Consider the following 11260-nt stretch of genomic DNA (forward strand, 5'->3'; position numbering starts at 1 on the left):
CGGAGAAAAGTTTTTAAAAGCACCGTAGTGTCCAGCCGTGCTATGGCGTCCTCGGATCGCGAGGAGTAGTATAATGTCAGTTTATACTGTTGATGCAGTTTTCACAGATTATTGACTTTCGGTATTAGAGTAAATTGAACGTGTTCTGTGAAACATATAATATCGTCGGGGCCCGCGATGTCAGAGACCGGCCCAAACCCCGTCGGCCTACTGGGGATTCCCCCGGTATCCCCGATGGCCAGTCCGCCCCTGGATACGCGATTAAAAAAAGGAATCCTTTGAATAGAAAAGTACCTTGGCCAAATGTGGAGCAGTAAATAAAGGGACGAAGAGGGCAGCAATTGACACCCTTCCTGTGAAACAGCTTCTGGCAAACTCATAACATTAATTTTATGCATAGGTGTTTTAGGGTTCTTAAGTGTTTCAGAGCAACATTGTATGTCTGTAAATTAGCAGCTATACAAAACATTGCCACACCTGGCTTGTGTTTAGGGGATTCCCTTACCCACTACAGTAAAATTTGATTAGATGAAAAAGCTGTCATCATAGAATGCTTTTTTTTACAGAACTTGTCATTGGAATGGTGGCTCCTCATCATTCTCTGATGTCATACTATTCCCTTCTAGAATCCTGTCATGTACTGTGTGGCAGAAGGGTCACTTATAACTAGAGACAGTTGCTGAAAGTCAGGAGAGAAACCTGCACAAGTCCTCATACTGTAAGCAAAGATGTCGGTGTATAATGAGCTTCGTTTGGAACAACAGCTTTGTGACGCGGTGATCAGAGTGGACAACGTTGAATTTCCTGTGCACAAGATCATCCTCTGCAACTGCAGCCCATACTTCATGTGATTTGGTTCTTGGGTGTTAATAGGGGGATGCTGCTGGATTTGCATGCTTAGCACCAAAGAAGAGTTAGCAAACTGCAACCCAACCCAATATTAAGAAGTGACTCTGATTCATGGAGAATATATACATACCCATGTGAAATAAGACATTTTAAAAGGATATACTCATGTATTTTAGTTGTAAAGCTAAAGTTCACTGTCTGCACACATTCAGCTTGCTGAAGGATTTATGAATTGTTTTAAATCACATAAATTTGAGTTGAATTTGTGATAGTAATTATAGATTTACAATATTCATGTGTAAATACATTTCTATTTAACAAAGCATTGATGAATATTTGGAAGTCCAATTTGTGCATTACTCAAAAAAAGAAAACCACATTACATTACAAATTCCATCCCATCTGTGCAGTGGCTACGGTGTTTCTCAAAGTCTTGGTGTCTTACTGTGGTGTTTTAGAAGGATTTGTGATTATTTTCATCAATTCAGTGATTTATAACAAATAAGATAAATTCAGCACCAAATCTGTGTAACAAATGGTATCAACACGAAAATTGCTGCAACAACTTATGAGAGTTAATTAATCATGGTAATGCCCCCCTACCCCCCACCCCCCCTAAAAAAGAGGGTCCCTAAGGGTGAATGCAATTGCATCCGTTTTCTGTTCGTCACATATATATATATATATATATATATATTATATATATTATTATTATTGTGTGAAGTGTGATTATGAACGTAAAATGTTTATTTTCCTTCCTGCCTAACAGAGCTCTCTTCACCCGCTGGTCAACGCCAGACAGTCGGGTCTTTGACATTCCCAATGTGTCGCCTGACATCATGAAGCTCATCATTGAGTTTGCCTACACTGAATTTGTTCCGCTGACACAAGGAAATGTACAAGAGCTTTTTGTGGCAGCAGACCAGTTCAATGTAAAGGGCATGATTCAAGCCATCTGCCACTTCCTAGAGGAGCACCTGGCCCCGGATAACTGCATCAGCATTTGGAGGTTGACGGACGTCTATCCCGAACTGAGCCACAAGGCCTTACTTTACACGATGAATCACTTTGAGGAGATTGATTTGACGTCAGAAGAGTTCCTGCTGCTCTCCGTGCAGGAACTGGTTAAAATCATTGAGAATGACCAACTCAATGTCAAGCACGAGAAGGCGGTGTTTGGGGCCATCCTTCGCTGGATTGCCTGTGCAATTGAGGAATGCAGAGAATACATCTCTCTGCTTTTGTCCAACGTAAGTGACAGATTACTCAGCTGGCACTACACTAACTTTTGATTTGCATCTTTTACATCTTGTGTTATCACGAATACAACATTATGATCAGGGCTATAGTCAAGACCACTTCAGTACAGTCTGCAACAGTCAAGACCGGATGTAAAGAGTTCAAGACAAAATTCAAAACTGAGACCGGGACACACTGAGTCGATAAAAGGCGTTCTTGTCTTTATTATGCAAAATGTTTAATGAGTTAGTTAAAATGAAGAGAGATGGTGAGCGCTGTATGGAACCCTTTTAACATATATTACTATGACTAACAATTGTAGGATTCTGCGGAATCTATGAGAAATGTTACGGTCAGGTATTGTTCCTTAAATTATATTTTACTTGTTTGAACATTTTGTAAACATTTGTTTGTCTGGAAATATTGTCTGTTGAGAACCCAGACAGGTCTGAATCTGAGTTAAAAGTATAAGATGGCGACAACGATTGCCTACAGCATCAGAAGTGGCGTAGACACAGGACTAAAGTGCTAAAGCTCTGGTTAAATTCATGAATTCATGATACAGTAAATAGTGTGTCAAGGTCAAGATGAACAATATAAATATAAATAGAATATAATGTTTTTCCACATAATCTACCACATTTCAAAACTAGAAAGATACTTAATGTTTTGCCATTTGGCCTGATATTGATTTGAGGGTAAACAAAATCCAATAACGATATTTTGGCCAATATGTACTTTTAACATAATTCTTCTTGATAATAATTCTTTATATTTGGTTCTTTAAAAAAATTGACAAAAAAACAGTACTTCGTGGAATATTATTCAGTTACATAAAAAACTAAATTGTCAGTGTGATCCACTGGAAAATGTATTTGCAACACTGTTTCTCGATTACCTCAAACATGTATGTTTGGTATTCGTTGTTGCAATTTCTTGTCAATTAAAGGCAGACATATATGCATATAAGATCAGCCATGTTGAAGTATTGGTTGGGCTGTATTATAGATCATTTAATTCCAACTTCTGTCCTCACGTGTAGGTCAGACTGGCTGTTACTAGTGTGGACTACATCGCAGAGAGCGTGAGCAACAACGAACTGGTGCGGGGAAGTAAAGAGTGTCGACCGATTCTCACCAGGGCCCTGCTTGACCTCCACACAAATATCTTCTCTGACTCGATCTTGTATACCCCTTTGGCCCGCCCACGACTGCCCCCTGCCATCCTGTTGGCTGTTGGAGGCAGGAGCACTGTCGGTCCCACAAATATCATCGATGCGTACGATATCCGTGCTGATCGCTGGGTCAATGTACCAAACAATGAGGAGGACATTCCCCGGCCCTACAGTGGCACAGTTTTCCTCGATGGATCAGTTTACTGTGTCGGTGGCTTCGACGGTCTTGAGGAGTTCAGCTCTGTGCACCGGTTTGACCTGGGCACGCACACCTGGCAGGAGGTGACACAAATGCATTCGAGGCGCTACAATCTCAGCACAACTGTGATGGACGGGTGCATATATGCCATGGGAGGTCATGATGGACATGGACGACTCAGAAGTGCTGAGCGCTATCAGCCCAGAATCAACCAGTGGAATGTAATTGCTCCAATGCATGAGCGGAGGACTGACGCCAGCTGCACAACCATCAATGGCAAGGTGGGTGGAGCTATTAAGAGCAGCTCTGAAGAGAGTGTTGCTGGGATGACATATCTTTGTAGGCCAACCCTGAAAGTTAGCATCGCAGTGGTTCCTTCCACAAAAGGCTGATGAGATGTTGGACTATTGCAGAAAAAAATGCTCTGTGGGCAAACACAAGTTTAGGATAGTAAATGCAAACATTTAAAAAGATAACATTTGGCTAAAAGCAAATGAGTGCGAGTATACACTGGTGGGCCGGCTGATCATTGTTAGATCAATATTTTTTTGAAACGTTGTCCTCAGTGGACTCCTTCAAAAGATTACTTATAACTTCTTAAATTCTCTCCAGGTATACATATGCGGTGGCTACAATGAGAGTGGATGCCTGTCAACGGCGGAATGTTACAACCCAGAGACTAACCAGTGGACACTGATTGCCCCCATGAGCAGCAAGCGCAGTGGACTTGGGGTCATTGTCTTTGCAGACCGTGTCTTTGCAGTAAGTACATTGCACACTGCTCATATGCACATAACACAGAAGCACTCTGAAGAATGAAAAATATGTTGCTGGGAGAGGTTTCAAATAGAGCGAAAACTGACGTATTTGTTTGACATCATTGACTTTTCATTGCAAATGTAAAGCGTTGTACCTCTGATATGTCCGGAGGTTTGTCCCTAAAAACGTTGACATTGAAGGCAGTGATGTACTGATATAATGTAAGTTAGAGCTGATTCTTATTGTTCATTTTTCAAGTGTTCTCAAATGTGAAGGTTTGCTTTTCTTTGTTTTCCACGATAGTAAACTGAATATCTTGTTTTGGATTTTAAAGTTTTCATCAATTCAAACAACGAACATTTTAATTTGTCAACTTGTATATTGGGAAACATCAACAATCAACAGTTTTGCGTAAAAATGTTTGTGCGAACTACCTTCTACTTTTTTATGATAAATACTATGTGACTTCTGGTCAGCTTCCCCTCCTTACAAGAGTGCTGCTATAAACTGAGAAACAAAAATAGTGGAAGCAGTGCCGACTTCTAAATCACCTTTACTCTTAAAGGTTGGCGGTTCCGATGGAACCAGCCGTCTGGACACTGCCGAGGCCTACGACCCCCACACCAACACCTGGCATGATGTGCCCGACATGCTGAACTCCCGCAGTAACTTCGGCATCGCAGTGATCGATGACCGTCTCTTTGTTGTGGGGGGCTACGTCGGCTCCATCGACATCTGTAAGATCGAGTGTTTTGATGCCGAAACTTGCGAGTGGTCTGATGTCAGGAGCATGGAGAAGACCCGCAGCGCCCTGAGCTGTTGCGTGGTGTACGGACTCCCTAACTTGGCCGAGTACTCTGCCCCTCGTGGTACCCTGTCATTGCCCGATGTAGAGGAGGATGAAATAGAATAATCCACCTGACTATGAGCTGTATTGTTCTGTATTGTTCTGTATTGTTCTGTATTGTTCTGTAAATAAATAAATGTAAATAAATAAATGTAGTTTGCAGGATACACTCGTCTTCTTGCTTCTTCACAGCACTTTTTTTTCGTCCTCTGGCGTTTCGGAGAATACTGCAACAAACAGAGCAGACTATGAGCTGTATTGTTCTGTATTGTTCTGTATTGTTCTGTATTGTTCTGTATTGTTCTGTATTGTTCTGTAAATAAATAAATGTATCAAATCACGGCAGTGCTACTGTAACTTCAGTCATAACAGTTTTTAAGTTTGTGTGACAGCTTTGTGCGACCTCACTATTAATTAGAGAAAGAAAACATTTTCGCCTTGGAGAAGAATCAGAATATCACAAAGTCTGTCAAAGTGAGACTTGATATGAGTTAACAACAGCATGAACATTGATGATTCTGTGTACTTCATCCGTGTTTCATGCAACACAAACACTACGTTACTCCAGAGTCTACTTTTTTCAACGTACTAAACCATGACTTTTTGGGGACTTTATTTCGATATACTATACTATGACTTTTTAGAAAACTTTCCAGAATTTTTTCTGACTTTTTTGGACTTATTATGCTTTGACTTTTTAATGACTTTTCGACATACTATACTATGACTTTTTTGGGACTTCTTTTCGATATACTATACTATGACTTCATTCTTTTTTTCGACACACTATACCAGGGGTCTTCAACTAAAATTCCAAAAGGTCCAGATTGAGAAAATCTCCTCGGGCAAAGGTCCGAAACATTACAATAATATTTAACCCGCACTATTTACTGCCATATATATATATATATATATATATACAGCACTTTTCTAGTCTTTCAACCACTCAAAGCAGTGGGTGTGAATTTACCCATTCACACCCATTCATACACTGGTTCACTATTCAGACATGACTCACAAATTGTTCATTGATTATTAAAGCACTATAAACATATCTGAGTATTTTACATAGACAGCCAAATATATGTTTAATGAAGCAGGAGTATAGTTACAAATCTATATTTGAGTATATAATACGGCCAAATCAAATCGTTTACAGGATATTCATCCTCTTTTTCTGTACAATGCATTTAATACTTCTTTCTTTACAGGGCTTGTATAAAGGCAATACAGTAGTCCATGAATATGAGATATACAAGGGTTATAAAGGTTGTGTTTGTCATTGTACGGTAGGGTTGCACAACGAAATTTAAATTGTAGTCCCAATTTGCTACATAGGAAAGAAAACAAACAACAACAAAAATTATATTATATACAGAGGGGGGATGATGAATTAAGGAGTCTCACAGACAGAGGAAAGAAGCTGTTTTGAAGTCTGGTGGTTCGGCCAATGATGTTTTGGCCGATTTTAATCACCCGCTGTAGAGCCCTCCTGTGATGTACACATCCTATGCCAGTTTGTAATGTTTCCAGTCAGGATGCTTTCTATTGCACTGCAGTAAAAGTTGACAAGAACTTGGCACGGGAATGTTGCCTTCTTAAGTTTCCTTAAGAAATACAGCCGTTAATGAGCTTTCTTCACCGGGATGGAGATGTGTGATGATGACCATGTCAGGTTTTTTGTGATGCTGATTCTCAGGAACTTAAAGCTGCAAACTTGCTCCGCCTCAGCTCCATTGATGTAGACAAGGGTGTGCGTCTTCGCCTCCTTTTTTCTAAATTCAAGAATCAGCTCCTCGGTTTCACTGACGTTCGTAGGTTGTTCTCTGAGCAACACAAGGTTGTTGAGTTCTTCTCTATATGAAGTCTCATTGTTGTTTCTAATCTGGCCAATGATGGCGGTGTCCTCTGTAAACTTCACAAAAAGAGTTCTTTTCATGTTCGGGATAGCAGACATAGGTGTACAGCGTGAACAGGAGGGGGCTGAGCACATAGCCCTGGGGGGCTCCGGTGTTCAACACTAGAGTGGAGGAGGTTTAGCTGCCAATCCGAACTGCCTGGGGTCTGTTTGTGAGGAAGTCTAATAACCAGTTGCAGAGTGAGGTACTCAAGCCCAGAGTGCTAAGTTTACCAATAAGTATGAGTACAGTAAATTACAATTCCTTCTTGCCATTGTGGAGGTTGGTTTGTGGAGTTTTGCAGGATACACTCGTCTTCTTGCTTCTTCACAGCACTTTTTTTTCGCCCTCTGGCGTTTCGGAGAATACTGCAACAAACAGAGCATTGAGCGTTGTAGCTCACGTGTCACGTGCGGAGGGTCGGATCTCACGTGTGAGTTCACGTCCCTGCAGCAAAGTCCGGGCAAAGAGTGCTCTAAAGCTGACACAGCCAAAGCCGGGGGCTATTTTTGCTTTTACCTTCCGAGCCAAAACTCGAACAACCCAAAACCCACAAAAAGGCACAAAAGAATAAAAAAAGTCTGTCTTGCAGATCCGGATGCCACCGAGATGCGTCTCCTGTGTTACACCAGAACAAGATTCACATCACAGTCAAAAAGGGAGGATAGAATAAAAAAGCTGCTCCATCAGGATGACCAGGGACATGGCCTCATTCTACTTTACTGCTGCTTGGCCTTTCAGGAAAAAGAACTGCTTGCCATTGCACAGCTTCAATAATATCTCTCTGCATACATAAAAAGGAGGATGGGGAGGCTCACAGGAAAGCCCGGATTGTTTATGGTTGCAATATAGATTTTATACAGCTCCCAGGAAAAGGGAATTACATCTTAAATTACAAAGATGTCTCTGTGAGTTGTCAGCAGCAGGAGTTATATGGGCCTGGCGGTTAGTGTGGCTGTTGGGCTGCAGGGGACACTGGGGAGCTGAAGGCTCCAGAATGGGGCTCAGCAGAGGCAGCTGACCTACAGTACGCAGAGTCAGCTCAAAATAACAAAGTTACTCAAACCCCCTGATGAAACAATGGCCCAGATGAGGCCAACGTGTGAAGTACAACAAAGCAGAGGAAGGTGAAAAAACACAACAGACACACACAGCATAGGTACAAACACACACACACTGCTTTCTTTGAGTATAGGATGTATACTAAGCCGAGCTCAAATCCTGTCTTTGCAAGTCTAAAGTCTTTCCACAGCTCTTCTGCTTACATTTAAGCAATTGCAACTATTTATACAAATATAATTGAAAAGCAAGTAACCTACAAATAATGTATGTGGTTTATCAAAAAATAATATCGGTAATAATAGTAAAAAGATCATTAGGATGGCTCTTTACAGTAATTAGTGAAGGCACTACATTTGAGCTTAATTGTACGGGACAGCAACATTACTTTTTCAGCGTGTGTGTGTGTGTGTGTGTGTGTTTGTCAGTGATTCAAACAATAGAGTGGTGCAGGGATGATACATTTTTGTTGGCCAACTCCAGAAGTAAGCATCGCACTGGATGCCTCAACAATAAGCCAATGAGATTTTCCCATTCAATTTTGGATTATTGTAGAAATAACACAAGTTTATGATACTTACACATTTTGTTCAGCAAGATAAACTTCACAAATGAACACCAATTTTATGATTTTTGAAGCATGAATGCAATTGGCAGAAGTAAAAAGATAACGTTAGGCTATAAACGAACTACACCACAGTGGCATGAGGGTGAATATACACAAGGCTGTAAAAGCCGAATAGTTGGCGTGATGATGTTTTGAATTCTCATTTAGACACTTGTTAGTGGTTACACATTAAATCACGAGGTGTATTACTAACATCTTTAATATTGTAGAACAAAATGTTAAAATCTCTCACCTTGTGTTAACCGCAGACCTTATTTCATGCATCTCACCAACACCCCATTAAAAGAACCCATTGACTTCGAGAAGAGGGAATCAGAAGTGCTAAAATGTTGACTCATTTCCAGGTTTTAGGACTCATTCCTGTGGCAAAAGAAAGTTGCTTACAGGATAAATGCTCTATTAGGTTAAGTGTGTGACCTCTTATTATAGCGATAAAAAACGAAGATCTCAAATGTGGATAAATCATAAGCACTCTTAAGACAAAAGCATATCTAAAATGCAAGCCTTTGCAAAGCATTTGTGGGTATTAATTAGTCATTTGTTCCCTTAAATTAATAATTCAAACCCTCAAATTATGAAACTTGTTCTCTCCAATAAATCATTTGTATTCACAAATGACTGTATTGTGCCCTCCAATTATTAATTAATCCCATTTAATTAGGGTAATATTGTTAAGTTAGTATAGCAGTAAGAACTGAAGTTACAGGATGTGGTAGCAAGTCTGGTCAGCAGCGTCCCAAGTGTTAGCAGCAGTAAGTTACTGTATTCATTCCACCTGTCCTGCCATCGACACTCTCTTTCTCACACAGTTTTCTTCATGCAATACATTTTCATCTTCACTGCCCAGTGTTGTGCTGTCCATGGATCGGCACATGATAAAAGTTGTTCAAATGTTAAACACACAAACTGTGTTTACACGTAGCTGACCAATTCACTGAAAATACACTTTAGAGGATCATAGGCGAGATTCTTTTAGCTGAGGCATGTCCTCGGAGGGAATGCATGCTTTGACGGGGCACAGCCACATCTTGCAACTCACCGACACGCGTTATGCAAATCAATGACTTTTTGTAATCAATGACTAAGTCAACAAATCAACACTGCTTCGATGAGAAGACCGATACCAGTCATAGCTGTTCATCAAATATGAAGCTGAATCCAGCAGCCAGTTAGCTTAGCTTAGCATCAAAACTGGAATCAGGAGTAAACAGCAAAACTGGTTCTGATGTGCATATCCACAGTAAAACAAAACAATGAATCCCATGTACTTCAACATACACACCTTCATTACCGTTTGCGTACTGTTTTTTGCAAATGTATTACTAATCTCTGATGACTCACATCAAGTTTCTTGTTAAAAACTAACTTTTACAAGTTTGAACACATTATGTTAACATGTCAACTTTGCCTTCGCCTACTGCTCATTAGAATGTATCATAATGTATCTCAGATGAGCCAAGCAGGACTGTGCTACCAACCGGTTGCTAACAAATAACATTACATGCTCTCTGATTTCAACAGAGATTTTTGGTCACAATGTAGCATTATCAGAAAAATGTCTCAAGCGTCCCAGGACTCAACTTTTCACGTGCCTGCATCCAGATTCAGAGAATTAGGAATCCATATGAAATTGTTGCATGTTGCAATAACATTAGGGTGAACCTTCCAGGGCCTCAGGACTCTCTGTGTTCAGGGATAAATATCCACTCGGGGAACTGGTGGTAGAAAGGTTTATTTATTGCTACATGCACGGGACTGTTTGGTATGGCCTTTTCCCATAGCGTTATAGTGTCAGAGTCCTGATCTTAAGACAGTAGCAGTAGAACATTAATCAAAGAGGCGGCCCACTTATAAAATGCCAGTCTATAACTGGTCTGCCAACTAGGAGAATCAAACACTGCTTTACTGAACACTTTGGGAAACAGGATCTAAGCTGAAAAGGGAAATAAAAGTGCCAAAAGGTGAAACACATCCTTCCATATCCTCCAGATCCTTGCTTAAAGGTTACAATGAACAATTTAGCCGTACAGTGTATAGTTCCCAGGAACAAAAGAAAAGGTTCACCAAGAATATTGATCAATAACAATCTAATAACCGCCACTCCTCAGTCCACAGTCATGTCTCTTTGTTGTACACACAGGATGCTGCATCACATTGTTGTCAAATAAGTCATTCAAAGACACACAGAGTGTGTTATTTATGTTGTAATTTACTGAGACAGAAGAATATTCATTGTTGATTGAAAGAATGTTGAATCATTGAATATAAAGAATGTTATCTGAGATCACAGCATTGAAAAACAAAAAAATCACATTTTTGTCCCCTGCTGGAGGGCAGCGCTTAGAATGGCAATTGAAGTGGAAAAGTGGGAAGAATATATACATATTTCATGTTTTTTTGTTCGGCTGCTGTTCTTAAGCCATAAGGAAAAGAGATTTGCACAAAGAACAGGAGCCATGCCTCTAAATGTAAGCACTATTCATATCTGCACACTTAAACATGCATTTGCCCTGGACTTAGTTTAAGTGTGGGTGCCTTCCAAGAAACCAGAGTGTGTCATTTGTAATGAGAGACTCTTTGCAGATGATAAAATACCTACACGTCTGCT

General features: G+C 40.3%; 1 protein-coding gene across 1 annotated transcript; it reads left to right on the plus strand.

The window, feature by feature from the left end:
• Positions 1 to 728: 728 nt before the first annotated feature.
• LOC306780699 (kelch-like protein 10) lies at positions 729 to 5133 on the plus strand (the record flags this gene model as incomplete). Its single annotated transcript, XM_079273133.1, has 5 exons — positions 729 to 847; positions 1619 to 2099; positions 3131 to 3742; positions 4074 to 4223; positions 4786 to 5133. The coding sequence occupies 5 exons, from the start codon at positions 729 to 731 to the stop codon at positions 5131 to 5133; spliced, it is 1710 nt and encodes a 569-aa protein (XP_079129259.1).
• Positions 5134 to 11260: the final 6127 nt, after the last annotated feature.

This window comes from Melanostigma gelatinosum (genome assembly GCF_949748355.1).
Source record: "Melanostigma gelatinosum genome assembly, chromosome: 8".
NCBI classification, from domain to species: domain Eukaryota; kingdom Metazoa; phylum Chordata; class Actinopteri; order Perciformes; family Zoarcidae; genus Melanostigma; species Melanostigma gelatinosum.